Source organism: Sciurus carolinensis, chromosome 10 (genome assembly GCF_902686445.1).
Source record: "Sciurus carolinensis chromosome 10, mSciCar1.2, whole genome shotgun sequence".
Lineage (NCBI taxonomy): Eukaryota > Metazoa > Chordata > Mammalia > Rodentia > Sciuridae > Sciurus > Sciurus carolinensis.
Genome location: NC_062222.1, coordinates 23554053 through 23573366, shown reverse-complemented (window position 1 = coordinate 23573366; position 19314 = coordinate 23554053). Strand labels below are relative to the sequence as shown.

Here is a 19314-nt window from a genome sequence, read left to right as displayed (position 1 = left end):
TGCCAAGGGTATCCCTCTCATCTCACTGCCATCCCACTGAAGTTATTCAAAGGAAGTTGAGATAATTCAAAGACATCTAAGTCCACATTATTAATTGGTCTTTATTTCTACAAAGAAGAAATATTTTCTCAAATACTAATGCCAGAAGACATTTTTATAACATGCCTCATAAGAAAATTGGAATCCTAAGTCATCCACTTGTCCTCATTGGTCAAGAGAATCCCAATATTCATCTGTAATTGGAAACTCAACACTGTTGGTCAATTCCATCCATAAGAGGAAAATCATGGACTCAAAGAGCATAGCTCCAGTCTCTATTGGCAACCAGGGCACTGCAACTCCTGTTTTGTTGACAGTGACGTTCCACGACTTGCCCAGGGCAAAAGCAGGGCAGTAATTAAGCCCTACGCTTTCTACCAACTCCCAACCTGCCCCTCTTACTTGGAGGGCAGCTGCTTCTGCCCCATGTGTAAGTGCATCAAAAGTGAGGAGAGGTGATTTGTGGAAAGAGTTAAGAAATCCTAAGATTTTCTTCCAATCTGCCAGAATAGAACAGAAATTTGGTGTTTGACATCAAATGACCAGCCATGGTCAATCCGTAACCTGAGCAATCACTTGCTATGTGGCCTTGGGCAAATCATGGAAACTTTCTCTGCTTCAATTTCCTTATTTGCTAAGTGGGATAATAAAAATATCTTGGAGTTATTGCGTGGAATGAAAAAGTGAACACAGTACCATACTTAAAACAATGACTTGAACCAAGAGTAAGCACTGTAAGTGCCCAGTAAGTGGAGGTCATTATTATTTCACATAAAAAGAAAGCTTTAATGAGGTTTAATTTTTCTCTAGTTGTTCAATATAGGTTATTTTTATCACTCCAACTAGTTTTTAATTAATCAGTACTTGTTAGTTCTTTTATTTCTCAAAACCACATAATGGGTAAACTATATAATATTGAACTAGAACTAAAAGTTGTGTAAGAAGAAATACAAAAAGCCTATATTACAATTAAAATGAATATTGCAAATGACTTCCATTTTTTCTCAGTTTATTTTTGCTAAAACTCTCAGTATGAAATATCCTTGGCATTTTGACTCAGAAAACACATTCATATACATGCATGTGAACATAAAAATAAAGATATTAGAAAAACATTTTTGTGATAACAAAAATCAAGTGTTTCTTGAAAGATAAGAAATACTAGATTCACTCACAAAATCACATCAAATGTTCCACCTACAGATTCCAAACTTAGGTTGCTTTAACCATGGTAAGTAGTGTTAGAAATCATGATAAAAATAAATGTTTAAACAATTGTTAAATGGCCAGAGTTTGAATGGGTAAAGTTACTTTAAAATAACCTCGAGTAAAGATGATCCTATAAAATGCCACTTTCACTCACATTTTGCTAACAATTCTTGCAGAGGGATTTTTTTAAAGAGGGAAGCTATAAGGAAAATAGCCAAAATTGCCAGTGACTACAGTCCTTGAGATCACGTCCCAACAGAAATAATACTCATTACATGTTGCTGGGCAAAAGGGGCTGAGGACCACTGATTTAGAGGTGTTTCTTTGACTTTGTGACTGTGTTCACCCTTTACCATGAACAATGTCCACCCTGGTATTTATGCACTACAGCCTCTAGCAACCATATGTTAAATCCAAGAGGGAAAATATGTCTATTTTTGTCACAAAAATATATTAGCAAACAACTTGCTCGAATACTCACAGGTTCCACAAACTCAAACTTCTTTCTTTCTTGGATTTCCTGAAGTTTACACACATATTCAAGAGACAGTTCATAGAAGTGCTGCCGGTTCTGCTCCACTTGGAGATCTGCCTGTGTTAAAGTAATTGAGGTTAGTCAAATTGGAGACAGAGAAGGGAAACTCTACACCGGAGGCTGGCAAACTTCAGTCCACAGGCCAAATATGGCATGCTGCCTGTTTTTGTAAATAAAGTAGTATCTGAATATAGTCAAGACTATTCATTTAACACAAGGTCTGGATCTACTCTCCTGCCTTAACCGCAGAATTGAACAGCTACAGCAGAGACCAAAACAGTAACACTCAGTCTGCAGAAAAAGTGCCCCTACCCCCACCTTGTATTCTACAGCTGTCCCCCAAGGATTGAAGGCCCAACAGTTAGGCTTTCTTCATCAAACGCTAGTTCCCACCCTGACTATTGCCAAGTCAAAATCATATCAACATCATTTCCATGAACAAATCCTCCAAGAATGAAGTTGGCCTGAGAGAGGGAGCTGGAGAAATTCCAGTCACTTCAGTACCAGGTGATTGAGAGCAGCAGGTGAAGAACTGGCAGCCATGACCCATCGGAGAAACTGGCCCTGGAGGCAGGTCAGGGCTGGAGGCCCATCTGGAGGTGCTCATGCTCCTAAGCCCTCACCATGCCAGATCCCCCTGTGAGTCCAGGGAACAACAGCTGGTCAGGAAACTATTCCGAAAAATATGGTGCCAGCTTATCTTACCTAATTGAACTGGGAGAGGAGTTCAGTTCCACAGAGAACAACAGGAAAGGGATTCTCAGCCCAGAAACCACTCTCACAGGGCACCATGCAGTATTTCTCCTAACTTCCTAATTTTGCTTTCAAAAGTATTGATTTAGACATTTCTCCAGAAAAGATACACAAAATGGCTAAGCAACATAGGAGAAGAGGCTCAAATAGTCATCAGGGAAGTACAATGAGAGACCTCCGCACACCAGTCAGGACTGTGAAACAGAAAAGAAGTGAGGTGAGGTGGGGAAGATGTGAAATAACTGGAATTCTTGTATACTACTGGTAGCAATAAAAAATGATGCAACCACTGCAGAAAATAGCCTGTAAGCTCCTCAAAAAATTAAAAATATAATTCCATGTGATTCAGCAATTCTCCTTTAAGGTATATCTAAAAGAACTGAAAGCAGAACTCATACTTGTACACCTGAGTTCACAGCAGCAGTCTTTACACTAGCCACAAGGTAGAAGCCATCCAGGTGTCCGTGGACAGATGAATGAATAGATATTCAATGGCCTTAAATTCTGACACATGATACAACATGGATAAGCCTTGAGGACATTATGCAAGCAAAATGATTCACACATAAAAAGACAAGTATGTAGGATTCTAAGAATATGAGATGCCAAAAAAAGTCCAATTCGCAAAGACAAAATAGAATGATTTGCTGAGCATAGTGGTGCATTCCTGTAATCCCAGCAGCTCCAGAGGCTGAGACAGGAGGATTGCCAGCTCAAGGCCAATCTGGGCGATTTAGAGACCCTGGTTCAAAATAAAAAGGGCTAGGGATATAGTTTAGCAGGAGAGCTGCCCTGGGTTCAATCCCCAGTACCACAAAAACAAAAATAAAGAATAATGATTATTCGTCAAGTCAGGAGGAGTACGGAGTTAGTGTTTAATGGATACCAAGTTTCATCTGTGGAAGATAAAAAAAAAAAAAAAAAAAAAGTTCTGGAGATGGAGGTGGTAAAAGTTATGAAACAATGTGGTGAAGGTATTTAATGTCACTGAACTGCACACTTGAAAATGGTGAGAATCGTATTTTGTTATGAATATTTTGCAAAGACAGTTGAATAAGTTTTTGAAAATAGAAGTATTTGTCTCATCAATTTTCTATCAAATGATTTAACAAAATAATGTTTAAATATAGTAAGTGTTACTAAACTAAAACAAGAGTTTCTATCTCAAAATCATACTTGTTTGCCCCTGATAACCAGATTTTGATTGGTCAGCCATCAGCAATTAATAGCTATAATTCCCAGCAAAAACACTGCAATTCTTGAGTATTTATCAAAATGAAGACATGGGGAGAGGATGGTGGTTGCTTCATTATCACACCAGAGCCAAACTGACCAAGGTTGTTCTGTCTGAGCCGATTCCCTCTCCTAGCTGTGGTTGCTACTACAGTTACCCTTGTATTGCTGGTCAACTTCCATCACCACCTCTTTCATGTTCTGAATATCCAAAACTGTTGTGCGTGTGCTTCACAATTATGTTGTAAGAATCCCTGGGATCAGAGATGGCCCATGACTTACAATACAGCCGGAGATATCCAAGTCCTACCCAGGGGCACAGAACGATTTCCTGTAACCCCTGATCAAGTCTAAAGGTCATCACCATACTTAACTCCATGCTATGATTTGGATATGATTTGAGTGTGTCCCCTAAAGGTTTACGTGCTGGAAGCTTGGCCTTTCATGTCAGTACTGAGGTGATGTAGTCTTTAAGAGGTGAGGCCCGGTACATGGAGATCAGGTCATGGGAGCACTACTCTTGGAGGGAATTAATGCAGGTCTCATGGACTGAATTAGTTCCTGGGAGACTAGGTTATAAGGGAGCCTGGCATCTCCCCTCAATCTCTCTTCCACACACTCCCACTAGGTGATGCCACTGAACTTGAGGCCCTGTGCAGAGCCAAGCAGATGCCAACACCATGTTCCTGGACCTCCAGAACTGTAAGCAAATAAAGTACCCAGTCTCAAGTGTATAGCAACACAAAATGAATAATACACTACACCAAGCAAAAGTCACTAGCTGTTAATTAACAAACAATTTCAATTTGATTATCATCTGATTTTTGGACATTTCTGCTGTCAGTATGCATAAGCAGATCAGTTAGATATGAACTTATTCAAAGGAGCTACTTCTCTAGTGGTATGTATATTGAAATATTACCATTTGTTGATAGGTAAAGAAAAACTTCGAAATTAAAAGAAATGCCATTTTCTCAAGTAACTAACACTTATTACAGAGTAAATAATAAGTAGAATTTAGAGATGCTGATAGAGGTAGAAGCTATATTACCCAATAAACACATGACTACAGCAGGTCAGAGAATTACCAAAATAGCCAGCATTCTGTATGCCACAATTTTTTGTTGTTACTCTCATTTGAAACAAGAGGAGACAGTGAATTATCCATATTGCTATGTCTTTGTTCAATGTAATTTCCAGCAGTTAATCTCTTAAACATCTGGAGTCAGTTCACTGAAGATCAGCAACACCTCAGCCACTGGCAAAAGTAATGAAAATCCAAATTGAACTTTCTCCCCTTTAAACAATCTCCTCACTCTCAAGGCTGTGAGTTTACAAACCTGTAAGTTTGTAAATAACAGAACAAGATGGGAAAGAACAAATAATTTACACGAAACTGAAATTCTTCACCTTCAGGGTCTCTTAAAATTTCTGATCTGGAGCTTAGTGATCTTTAGGATTGATGAATTACCAAAGCCCTAGCTCATTGGACATGTATCTTCACTCTTGTTCTCGCCATAAATATGTCCAAGTACCTACTCCTGACAGGTACTATTCTAGACAGAGATGTTTGTATGCTGCATAAAACTACCTTGTTGACCTCAAGGAGCTCACACTCCAGTGGAAGAAGTCACATAAAGGTCACATGGTAGGTCAAACAACTGTCAATATGGAAGGGAGCCTGGCATAGTGGTGCAGGTCTATAATCCCAGCAGCTCAGGAGGCTGAGGAAGGAGGAACAAGAGTTCAGAGCCAGCCTCAGCAACTTAGTGAGGCTCTAAGCAATTTAGTGAGATCCCATCTCTAAATAAAATATCAGAAAAGGGCGGGTTGGGACTGTGACTCAGTGGTAGAGCACTTGCCTAGCACATGTGAGGCACTGGATTTGATTCTCAGCACAATATATAAATAAATAAAATAAGGTACTGTGCCTATCTACAACAAGGAAGGAAGGAAGGGAGGGAGGGAGGGAGGGAGGGAGGGAGGAAGGGAGGAAGGAAGGAAGGAAGGAAGGAGAGAGAGAAAGAAAGATAAGGGCTGGGGATGTGGCTCAGTGTTTAAGTGCCACTGAGTTCAATCCCAGTATGAAGAAGGAGGAAGGAGGAGGGGAGGAAGGGAGGGGGGAGGAGGGGGAATAAAAGAAGGAAGAAGGAAAAAAGAATATGGAGGGGAAAAGGCTGTAAGGAAAACATTCTGAATAGGATAGGCCTGAATTTTTTCTAATAAGGTAACCTACGAATAGACAGCATTTGAGCATTTGGGCATTTGGACAAGTATTTCAAGAAGTGAAGTGTGTGGATCTGGGTTGAAAATATCCTGAACAGGGGCCAGTGGTGGAGCTCAGTGAGTTCAATCCCCAGTGACAAAAAATGTAAAACCCTAAGGCAAAAGGAAGACCAAATACAAAGTCCCTGAGCAAGGAATTTGCTTAGCCCTAGGAAACGACCTGGGGCATCTGCAGGTAGCTGTCAGGAGGGTTTGCAGAAGAGGGGGTCCTGAGGAGTGGCCACATAGTGATGATGTTCTGGAGCTAAAGATGGTGCATGCTGACAAACTGGATGTGGGACACGAGACAAAGGGCTAAGAATGATTCCCATGATTCTGCACGGGCAACGTTTAGATCTGGATACCTAATTAGAAAGTGGAGATGGAAATTTACTTGGGGCATAAAAATTCTCTTCCAGATATCTGGAAACAGATAATAAAGAACAAAGGTTAAAACTGTTACCAGCATGTCTATAAATGCAACAGCTGTCACTGCAAAATTGACGGAGGGCTAGAGATGAGAAAGCATGTGTAACTCTGCGTGGTTTTCTACAAAGTGGAACAAGGAGAGAATGGAGCCATACCTCAGGTATTGTACTGAGGATTAAGCGGTATAGAAGTTCTTTTCTCTTTCATAAACTGTCAAGCGCCATCCAAATGTCAAAGGTATTAGAGAGACAAAAGAAAATGTCACATGGGGATAATATCCAATCAACCACATGTGTGCACACATACATACTGCTTGCAACCAACAATTTGAAATTCAAATATACCCTGTAGTCAATGCTGTTAGTGTCATTGGGATAAAACTTCACTACATACATATTACAGTGGCACATTCTACTCAGATTCCTTGCATGTTTAAACCCAAAGGAGGAGTTGCACTGTGTAAAACAAGACAGGATATTAAATTGCAAGCATTTTCCTAGAAAAGTGTACATTCCGAATTATGAACAATTTATGTGTCTATTTAAGCCTGTGAGTGAGAAAATCAAACAGCAAGGGATTTAGAAACAATGAGAGAAAATAAGAAATAAGATGTGAATTCCTTTCTCCTTGCATACAGCTACCACCTCCAAAGAGAGAGTCTATTAACATAAGTAAAAAGGATGATTTCTTTCCAACCAATCTGAACCTCCTGAATCCCTGGTATTAAATAAGATTAATACTGCCTTCACATAAAAGCAAAATTATATATGAGCTTATTAAATTCAATTCATTTCTTCAAGAAATCTTGAAAGCCAATTAATAGATTCATCCCTGCACATAATATATCTGTTCTGCAGTAAGGCTGGTTAAAATTATTGCTCCTATGAAAAAACAGAATGCAAAATTTTTACTATTATGAATCCACAGCTAATCAATCACCATAAGATATATTCATCATTTTGTGTCTTGTTTCACAAGAACCATTTCTTAAGTCATTGCAAACCCATTCTTTTTCATCTCCATACTATTAATTCCATATGAAAAGTTCTCAAAAGTAAAGCACATTTAAAAAACATGCACTATTTTTTTTTTTAATTTTGCAAAGTAACAGGGAAAAAAAAGAATACCTCTTGTAAATGTGAGTCTTTCTTTTTGGCTGACAGATTCAAATGTTTATCAATTAGGCTATAATTCTTTTCTGTCTCTTTGTCAAACTTCTTTTTTTCTTCCTACAAATCAGAAAAAAAAACAGACAACTGATTAAACAGAAAAAAATTCACACACATCAGGAATCCACTGGGAAGCTCAAAATATGAAAAATATCTGAAAATAAAACAAAGTACCACTGAACACGATGGAGCAATCCAAAAAACACATCTGTAGCACCCAAGCCACAGCTTGTTTATCAAGTCAGCATTAGGATGGGAGATGCACTTGCTTTCTTTCCAGCCTATGCATGGTATTTTTCAACTCTTCATTTATCAGTGTTAATTAACGCAGTCATTAATCCCTCACAAAAAGGAAACACAAGAATACATAAGAACAAAGTTTTAAAAAGCACACGTGGTCCCAATTTTGGCTTAGAAAAGGAATTCATTTAAAATGGAATGGTTTGGTTTTTTAAAAGTCACAATAATCACTGTTAGGAAAAATCATTCAGCAGAACATCTTTCCTCAATGACCAGTAAGATCCTCTGGCCAGAAATGTTGTTCATATACCCAAAACTTACCAGTGATTTCTTTAACACTGCCTACAATATGTATCAATGGGTCAACAGAGCCTAAAAATAATATTGACATACTAGTGCTAAGCTAATATGGTTAACATTACAAACAATTTTCAGGCACTGCCTAGAACCTGTATTTGCTTTTCTTTTGCTATAGAAGCTTTTTGAAAAAACAAGCAAAATTTAAGTGCAGAAAAGACAAACTATGCCCCGTAGGCTGCTGGTCAACTTGGGAGGTGATTAATAAACACTTTTGAGCATCAATGAATATATATGTCCTCATGATGTCAAAATGTGTCTATCAAGCTGGGCACAGAAGCACAGGTCTGTAATCCCAGTAACTCAGTAGGCTGAGGCAGAAGGATCCCAAGTTCAAGGCCAGGACAGCAACTTCGCAAAATTCTGTCTCAAAATAAAAAGGGTTGGCAGTTTGGGCTAGTGGTGGAGTGCCTCTGGGTTCAATCCCGAGTTTCCATGCCCCCGCCACAAAAAAAACAAAAATATGTCCATCAGCTTCAAACTCATCACGACTTCCTGGGAAGATACGTTCCTGTCCATTTTCCAACTTCTCTTTTCTTAAGCAAACAAATATTCTATCTCTGTCTGGAATGAGATTTCCCTTTCAGACAGAAATTAAATAATGTGAATTCTACTTCTTTGCATTTATCTCCCCATGTTACATGGAACCACAAAGTTGTTTTGCAAACCTCCCACAGTATACCCTCACCAAGTCATCTAAGGATCCTAAATTAATGCCAGTATTAATGGAAAAGAGATTCAGGAATGGGAATTTCTTTCCATTTCTACTCCAAGTCTAATTATCAGTTTACACAAACACACACACACCACTCATCTGAGAGCACAGAACCTAAGTTTTCTTCCAAAAGATCAGGGAGCATTTTGTACCAAAATCACTCCTGGTGCTCCCGTCCCATCTATATCAGAGAAAGAACCCAAGAAATAGGCAGTTGTAACTTCCTGTACATGTCACTCTTGCTGAAGCACAGCCCTGCATTCTTCTTTATGCTCTAAGTTTTTTATTTATTTATTTTTTTACAATTTTTTATTTCAAGTCTCAAGTATTAACATCTTACCGTCAGTCTCTTCTCTGCTTGTCATTAAGTTCTTCATCGACAGAAAATAAACTCAAACGCATGCTTGCTACCTCAGAACCTCCACTAGCTTAAAAAGCTGAGTGTGGGGCTGGGTGGTGGTTCAGGGGTAGAGCGCTTGCCTGGCATGTGTGAGGCACTGGGTTTGATTCTCAGCACCACATATAAATAAGTAAAGGTCCATGTACAACTACAAAAATATTTTAAAAAAACAGTATGGAGAGGAGATTAAGGGCTGAAATCTGCTCTGTAACCTTGCACTAGGGTCATTCTCTGAGCATGTTTCTTGGGTTTTAAAAAAAGAAATGGGAGTCACACCTCTGCTCTTTTATTAGAAGGCTGCTGCAAAACAGCCATCATAATAAGAAAGGTTCACTCCCTTTACACATTAGTATTTACCAGAAATGCAGAAAACATTTTTACTCTCTTATCTGATTCCCTTTGTGTCACAGAAAGGGACAAAGGAGGGAGTAAAATTGAAATTAGCAGACCAAGCACCAAGCACACTCAGCAATAGTTGGGCATGTAAATTAACTTGTGGGTAAAGTTTGGAATGAAAAGAAAATGGTGACAACAGGCTTCCTGAATAAAGAATTTAGCCAAGAAACATTACACCCACCAATTATAATAGAAATAACGTGTTCATACATGCTACAGTCTTATACAAATGCTGCTATGCTTTGCTTGAAAAATCAAGAGTGAGAATTGTTTCTTCCGGCATTTGTTTTGAATGTGATTATAAAGAATTATTTTGAAATCATAAATTTTAAAGGAAATTACAGTCTGCAGTATTCAATAAAGAATGTAGCATTTTCTTTCCAATGCTGGAGTATAAGAAACAGATATAAGTTGATAAGCCTAATGCACAAAGTTCCAAAGAAGATAAAATTAATCACAATGTGAAAATATTTCTAATAAAACAGACATTACAATTGCAAGTGAGTCTGGGTCAGACAATCATAAAAGGTATGAAGTCAGCTAGGAAAGAAACACACTAGGAAGAGGTGGGGCAATGGAAGCCAAAATAGGCCATCTATTCTAGAGGGTAGGTGGCCATAACAGTGGCCAGATGGGGATACAAACCCACTACACAGGCCATCTCCAAATTTTCCTGGAATACATGAAAAACCATAATGGTTTATAAGGGTGGCAACAAATTTTTGCAAAAATTTAATGAGTAAGCCAAACAAAGCTTATGTTTACAGACTAAATATGACTCACAGGAAATTAGTTTATAATCCGTTGTAATACTGCATGTGTAGAAAAAAATTAGAAGAGATACTACTAGGGTAACTAGTAAAATAAGACCTATATTGTACGAATGGCAAAGGGGGTACATGAACTTAAGAAGCACAATTCAAATAATCAGATCTTTCAAAACCCATTAGAAGTAAAATACATAAAGGTGCCATCAGCAATCACAAGGTTTAAAATAAAGATTATTAACCAATGGTGCTGGAATAATTGCTTAACTACCAAGAAAGAGAACCCCACCTCATATCAAAATTAATTCCAGATGGATTTAGAGAGAGTCACAAGTAAAAAATGAAGCCATAATAAAGAGAATTGTTTTCATTAGAGCTCCAAATAAGACTAGGACCTTCTGAGTAAAAAAAGAAATAGAAGGCTATAAGAACTTCTTTCTAGATCTCGCAAAGTCATCATCACCAAAGTATAAGGCAAACAAAGAGGGGGTGGGGAGGCTGCAACTAAAATGTCTGCAAAGAAATCAACATTCTTAACACAAACATTCCAACATTTAGCAAAAAGCACATGGTACTATCTCCATGGAAAAATGGATAAAGAACACAAAAAGTCATGAAAGTCTGAACAGAACTATGAATTACCCATTATTTTAACATGGCATTGGTTTTTTGTTTGTTTGTTTTGAGGAGGAGGAACTTTAAGTTACCAGACGATTGAATTTTCTGCATTTTTAAGGATGAGGAAATAAAATTGCTTATTTTCAAGCTATAAATGTTAAATAATGTTTACTGTCTGACTGTCTGGAGATGAACCCAAATGCTTTCTTAGATTCTAATTCCTTCTCCCTTTTTATTTATGAAGAAGTTGGGTAATGACCCACACACAGGAAACAAGAGTCATACTACAATAATCAGAAGACTTCTTTATAACAGGATCCTGTATATCCAAGCTAATCCCAGTATTGCGACCTCTGTTCTTCCCTCCAGTGTCTCCCAACATCCTGCAGCCCAGGACAAAGCCACTTCTAGGCAGCACTCCCTGCACACTCCTGTGGGGATGCAACTTCCCTCACCTCCTCCACCAGGTGTCCTCTCCTCCCAGGGAACACTGCATTGCCTTGTTCAACCCTCCTCCAGTCCTCTCCTTTATGCTGCCTTATCTTCTCTCCAGCAATGAGAATTCAACTCCTCCCACAGAATCGAGCACTCGATTCCATATCTAGCATGGCCCAGGAGATGCCAGTCACAGACAAATCGATAAGCCACGAAGGATTGCAGCAGTGCCACCATCAATTTCTGACCATTTGCTCCAAAGTCACCTATCTAGCACCTCAGCTCCAGTTGGCCAAAAGGAACATGTCACTCCTGAACCCAGAATGCAGAGTAGACAAGAACCTAATCTGTTTGGCAAGCTGATACAGAGCAAGCTAGCAAAATAATCTGTGATGTACTCCAGTGCCTACACATGGGAAGTATATTACCAAATTCATTGCATCATCAAAATAATAATCTGAGACAGATGTCATTGGTCTCATTTTACAGACCATGAAACTGGGTTTGGAGGCCTTAAGTAACTAGCTCCAAATCACACAGCTTGTTAAGGCATAGAAAAAGGATTCAAATCAGGAAAATAGCAGCATTTCTACCCTGAGGGGAAGGCGGGAGGTGGGGAGGGAGTGGTGGGGATGTGTATGTGTCCATTTTTTTTTTTTTTTTTTTTAATTTCACAGATTCCCATACAACTACTACCTACTTAAAGGTCAGTCAGTGTTTTTAACTCAATGTTATGTCCCAGGGTCTCTCACACTGTGCTGTATGATAGACAATAAAATGTTTAATTACTAAAAAAAAAAAAAAATGGAATTACATCAACATTTCTGCTTTATCAAACAATTTAAGTATGACAAATTCAGGTAGGTTTGCTATTTACTGATATTTTGCAGTCATTTACAGAACATTAGTAAATTGTTTTTTTTTATTAAAAATTTATCCACTAGACAGTCTTGGGGAAAATACAACAGAAATTTGGGCGAGAGTCTGGTGAAGGAGTAAGATGGTCAGTCAAAATACATGAAACTATTTTTCAGTTCTGTTTAAACATTTTATGCTATTGGATAAAATTATATTTGCCTCTTTTCAATAACATTTTCATTGACAATGTCAATACCATTTAGTTGGGTCCACTTGATGTTTGTATGCTGCCGCTACTAATCTAAATCACATGTGTATTACTCGATTGGGTAGATGTGCTAGTGTTTAGTTCCAGCACTATTTTGTGCTCATAAACTAATGTTTACTGAAGACAGTATTTTCTATGTTTCAATCTCGTGTCATTTTTATTTGTTCTAATTAGTTATACACGACAGCAGAATGCATTTTGACTCACTGTACACAATGGAGCACAAGTTCGTTTTTCTGGTTGTACACAACGCAGAGTCACACCACTCGTGCAACCATACATGTACACAGGGTAAAAATGTCTCACGCCACCATCTTTCCTACTTCCATGCTCCCTCCCAGCCCCTCACTCCCCTTGGTCATGTCATTTTCATAACCTTGAGGCAGGTATTTTATTCCCATGTTGTAGAAAAGGAAATTGAGGCATGGAGAAGTTACATACATTTCTCAAAGATACACACCTAATAAGTATTATAGCTAAGATATGAACCTGTACAGCCTGCCTTGTAGACAGCTCTTCCAAGTAGGATGTATTACTCCCTCCCCTCAGAGGGCAGAGCCAAATCCAAAGTCATCATGGCTGAGAGGAACAGAAGGGTCTCTATATAAGTACAGGAGTGTCTGCTCAGGTCAGAGGTTCACCATGCTACAGAGGGGTCAGGTGCGTACACTGGTGTGTATACTGTGAGTAGAAAAACCCCCAGAGTCTCTCATGTTTCTCCATCTCTCCATGCAGAGGCATTGACAGCCTTTGTTTCAGGACTATTTTTTCGAGAATGTCTTTTAAGGTTGTTCATTATGCAAACAGAGTTAATATCTCCCTCTGGAACAAAGAAAAGGTTTCTTTACTGCAGAGTATAATAAAGTCCATGCCTTCAGTTGAGGCACAGTTGGGCAAGTTTGCCTGCAATCCACTGGAGATCTTCAACTGGGATGGAACCCCTGTTTCTGTAGTATCTACTACAGCGACTCTGTTACCCCCTTGGGACTCAAGGGTCAAGAGTAATGATGTTAAGAATCTTGGGCTGCTTGTTGTGCTGAGGGTAGTAAGGTTCTTTGTCTTTGGGTCAGGAGTCTGTCTTTTGCTTCCCACTGTAACTCTTGAATGGGTCTGGTATTTCTCAGAGATTTTACTCAATGTTTGGTTCTTATGTTGTTTGGTATCTACACCAGTTTCCTGTGGATAAAATCAGCATCTTATGAGCAATGGCTACGAAAGCACCATGGAATGCTGGAGAGTGAGTGCACCCTCCTCCAGGGAGGGAGAGAGCCTGAAAAGGAGGTAAGGCAAACTCCAAAGAGCCACCTGACACGAAGCAGCACAGACTGGCCTCTGTCCTATGATGGTACAGGGACTTTTGCCCGGGGTGAGAATCTAACAAGAACACATCTGAACCTACAAAACAGAGGGATGAGCTGAAGTCAAACAGCCATGACTCAAGGAGGGCATATCCAAACAGAAGCAAAATGATGGAGAGTACACCTTGGGGCTTTTGGAAAATCCCATTTACAAAAACACTCAGCAGCTTAGATTATGTTTAAAACCACAGTTAAACATGTAATCAGGCTTCTTGAAACTGGAGAAAGAAAGTCCATGGAACTGAAAGAGCATCAATAGAAAGGCACAGGGTGTGACATTACCAGATAAGAAGAAAAGGAAAGAAGATAAAAATGTTGACACTGACATCTCAAAATTCTGATGTGGTCAACAGTTAAGGGACTTTTTTTATTTTTAAATCTCCAGATGAAAACTGTTTGCCATTTTAAAAAAAGCTCTTTAAAGTGTCCCACATAAGACTGATGGAAAAATAAAAGTGAGTGCTCATAAAAACTGAATTGAACGTTTAAAGGAAATAGATGTAAGAACAACGTTACAGCTAGGTTACTTATCAGGTATCTACTACAGTAAGGCAGGGCAGAGGCTGGTAGAAAATGAAGAAAGCTAGCACAGTCTTTTGAAGATTTAACAATCTATGGAATTTAACAATCTATGGAAAAGACAAGGTATTTATATTTTGCTGTAGAGCACAGACAACCACACCCCCCGCCTCCCACTGTTTTTATGCTATATGAAACACTACCAGTTAAAAAAGGCTTCTTGCTGATTCTGGTGCTGCACACCTATAATCCCAGTGGCTTGGTTGACTGAAGCAGGAGGATCACAAGTTCAAAGCCAGCCTCAGCAACTTAGCAAGGATCTAATTTAGCTAGACCCTGTCTCAAAATAAAGGACTGGGGATGTGACTCGGTGGTTGAGCAACCCTGGGTTCAATCCCTGGTTAACATGCACTCATTTTTCATTTACAACATGTGATTTTTGCCCAACCCACAAGAAATGAACATTATATACATGCAGAATGGGTCAACTAGTTAAAATAACCAATATGTTCAAGTTTAAAATAGCTTAAAGAGACACAGTCAGAAAAAAAGTCATGAAATTACAAAATAGATCCCCAAGTCCATCCTTTTACAGATAAAGTAAATTATTTTCAGAGAAGAAATGGGGCCCCCAATGTCCTGCTGCAAAGCCAGGGGGTCCTATCCAGTTGTACACAGTTCAGCAAACATCAGAAAAATATGAAGGTGCCCATACACACCATCCACTGTCTACAAGTCTTAATTTATAGTCCTTCATTAAAAACTGTAAAATATTATGCCAAATGGTTTATCACTTAAAGGAAAATGGATTCTGTAAAAAGCAACTAAAAAGCTGAAATGCTTTAGGCCCATTTGTGTAGTTATAGCTATTGAGGCATCTGTTTATTTGTACCAAGGGATTTTAATAGTTTCTTTTAAGAAGATAAAAGAGGGAGGGAAAAAAAAAAAAAAAAAAAAAAAAAACTCACATCCCCAGGCATGTGGGAAAAAAATTACAAATATAAAAACTGTCTTCCCTACCTAAAATTAATGTTGTTCTCTCTTCGGGCCAAGTCACAATACACTAATGTCACTTTTCTCCCCTCAAGTACATACAAAACGTTCAGGAAAGACTGGTGAAAATTTTTTCTCTGGGATAGCTGAAAAGCTCAGATCACAAACTTTAGAAGTTGCTAAATATATCCCAGGCTCCCTGTGGCAAAGTCACTGTATTATTCCCGGAAATCCTGGCTAAATCCCAGATCCTTGTGTGCGGAGACTATGGTTCGCTCATGTACGAATCCCCAGCACAACAGCTAAAATGAGATACTATAACAATCCAGGTATGTAAGAGAAGCACAATAAATTTGTTCAATTGAAGGAAATTATGTTGCTATAAAATAACAATGTCACTTATAAAATAATTTAATACTCTTCCTAGCTTCAATGGCACCATGATCTAGCAGGACCTCTATAACCTTAAGCCCAATTACAAAGCTACATTCCTCCATAAAATAGAGGTGTACATGGAAATAACTATATTCCCTACAGTGATAAGATCCTTCTATTCAGAGTAATGTGTTGTTTGGTTAAAAATATTTTTAAAACTCCATATGCGAAGGTGTAGCCAAAGAGGATTACTAGAGGTTTTATTACCCTGTCCAGGTGTTTTTGTTTTGTTTTCAATTTCATCTCCCCAAAGGGGAAAAAGCATACTTAAAACATAAAACAACAGATGGTTGACTCCAACATCTCCCTGGAAGCTGCCAAATGTGAACAAAGTGTACGCTGAAGTAGCAGAGGCATCTACATTTTCTGTTTACAAGTGTGCTCAAGTTAGACACAAACCTTTACAGCTCCAAGTTGCTCTTTTCTGAATTTTTCCAAGGGTTTAATCAGGGTTTCAGTTACGCTTAATGCCTAGAGAACAAGAACGATAACAAAAGAACATAGCATTAGGTTTCCAAAAAGGAAAACATTAGTATTGCATTTCCCTCTTCCACTCCACCCAGAAATAAAATGAACAACACATTTAACTGCTTTATCTCACCCTGCCAATCCAAGAATTAAATCACTTCCCAACTTACTAAACTGCTAGAACTCAAATATTTTCAGGGGAGAGGAGGCAGGGCAGCTGGCCAGAGTGACATGCAACGCAGCCCCACGCTCCTCCATGAAGTGGCAAGAGGACCATCTTTATACAAAGCAGTCTATCACATCCATTAACAGAACACTTCTGTTTGAGTTTTTTTTAATTCCTCCTCCTCAGAAATTTAAAATTCAATTACATTCCTTTATTGGCAATCAGACTACATTAAGGAAAGGACTAGAATTGTGGCTACTCTTTTAAATAAAACCAGTCTGAAGAATTCCTTCATTACTAAAGAATTCCTTATAAGGATTTAAGGCCTATTAGCACAGTGGAACTGCTGGAGGCTCAGGAAAGTGGAGGCAAACACTTGGGAGCATTGGCAAACATCACATCAGGGAAGGCCCACCCACCAACTCCAGCCACAACCACATTCATTCCTTACATTGGCTGATCTGGGTCCTTTTGTTCTAAGCCACAACACACTGAAAATGCAAACCAAAGGGAATATTCACCTAAGCAGAAAACAGAAACAATATGCTGAGCTCCATCAGCCTTCATTTCTGAGAGACCAGGAATATCCAGAATGGAGGTGGGAAGAAACCACCTCCAAAATACTACACAAGAATATGTCACTACTCTTTTTCCCAAGAGCCTCCCCAAAACCCAAGATTAAAAATATAGAAAAACAAAATAAATGACTTAGAATAGGAAAGGAACTTTTTTAAAAACACAGAACTGGGGATAGAACCCAGGGCCTCATGCATGCCAAGCAAGCTCTATCACTGGGCTATACCCCCAGCCCTTAGGGAAGGACTTTTATTTTAACAGAAGGTTCCTCTGCAGTGTCTTATGATAGAAATGTTTTCCCAAGGAGACTAGGCACACTAAGATAAGGAACACTCAGTGACTAGAACCACAGTCAAGAGGTCCATAGTCCAAGCTTTCTGCCCCAGATGGCTTCTGGGTTCCACTCAAAAGAGATGGGACGCTGGACATGGTGACACACACCTGTAATCCCAGTGCTCAGGAGGCTGAGGCAGGAAGATCATGCGTTCAAAGCCAGCCTTGGCAACTTAGGAAAACCATGTCTCTAAATAAAAATGTTTAAAAAAAAAAAAAAAAAAGGCTGGGGATGTGGCTCAGTGGTTAAGTACCCCTGGGTTCAATCTTCAGCACCACAAAAAAAAAAAAAAAAAAAAAAGATGATGAACAAAAAATTTGAAAAAAAAATTTAGAATCAGGGGAAGGCATCATCTTCAAAACCATTCCTTTTATCACCTGGACATCTTAGACCATGGGAGCCTACAATAGCAAGGAGTCCCACATACTAAAGAAAAGAACAGGGACAAAGCCACACAATCCAGGAATCCTGAGCATCCAAATAACAAGGAATTTCCCAGTTCCATGTGGGAAAGCAGATACCAGACATTCTGTCATACATTTTTAAGGTGATTCAATTTACACACACTTTTGCATAAATTAACTGAAGTCACAGTAACAAGCACCTTCACTTCCAAAGCTTCTATCTGGACATACTACTATTCCTGAATAAGCCTACACATGACACGTCTTTCATGGAGGCTGGCATGCTCAGGAAGTAAGTTAGCCCAGCAGTGCATGCTGCAATGATACAGATAATAACTGCCCAAGGTCAAGGAGGACAGGGGCAGCGATTCAAAAATCATGTTAGTCTGAACCCAAGCTTAACCACCACACAATATTGCAAATAAGACACCAAACAGGTGAATACCGACTGGCTCAAAATAGCTATCTTAATAAACTATTTCAGGAAAGGAATATCTGCTAAACATCTAGGGCCAGGTTATAAGGCTACAAGAATACAGCCCCTTGCCATTGTGGAACTTTCAGTAAAGGAGACATAATGGGCACGTGAACACTTGAATAGATACAGAATTGCAAATTCTACTAATGCCTTCTGGTGGGGAAGAACAAGGGTACTGTGAGGACTTCATTAGAGACAACATAGGAGAAAGGTGCTCACTGTGAGCTTCATCAAAGTGTGACATTTAAGCTAAGAGCTGAAAGATGGGAAGGAATTAGTGGTGCAAAAAACGAGGGAAACTGTCTCCAGCCCAAAAGCAGCAGAGGCAAAGGATTAAGGTGAGAAGTCATTCAGGAATTTCAGCAATGTCAAATGCCAGAATGCTGCAGAGTAAAGAACAATGAAGAGAAAGCAAAGAGATCAGCAACTGTGGACAACCAGAGCATGCAGGGCTCTGGGTAAAGGGTTTTTTGGTTTTTTTTTTTTTTTGTTTATTTCTTTGTTTTTTTTTTTTGGTACCAGAGATTGAACCCAGCATCCTTAAACACTGATCCACATCCCCAGCCCTTTTTACTTTTTATTTTGTGTCAGGGCCTTACTATATTGCTTAGGGCCTAAGTTGCTGAGGCTGGCTTTGAACTCTCGACCCTCCTGCCTCAGCCTCCCAAGTGGCTGGAATTACAGGTGTGTGCCATCACGCCCCGCAAGGGTTAATGTTTGAAGTACAATGGGAAGCCTCTGAAGGATTTTTATGTATGGAATTGACACAATCATAATTAGACCTTTTAAAGATTACTCAAACTGTTCTAAGAAAGAGGTGCAGAAAATTGGAAGAAAAATTCTCATTAGGAGGATTCCAGAAGGGTACAAGGAAGATATTACAATGACTCAAACAAA

At 39.0% G+C, this 19314-nt stretch overlaps 1 protein-coding gene across 2 annotated transcripts in view; it reads right to left on the bottom strand.

The window, feature by feature from the left end:
• Arhgap10 (Rho GTPase activating protein 10) overlaps window positions 1–19314 on the bottom strand; it is a 284074-nt gene that overhangs the window by 174416 nt on the left and 90344 nt on the right. For both annotated transcript variants that reach the window (XM_047567505.1, XM_047567504.1), the window contains exons 4-6: window positions 16391–16462; window positions 7591–7692; window positions 1730–1840 (exon numbers count right to left, since the gene is read on the bottom strand). In XM_047567505.1, coding sequence (XP_047423461.1) covers window positions 1730–1840; window positions 7591–7692; window positions 16391–16462 — 285 coding nt within the window. The remainder of the gene's footprint in view (window positions 1–1729; window positions 1841–7590; window positions 7693–16390; window positions 16463–19314) is intronic.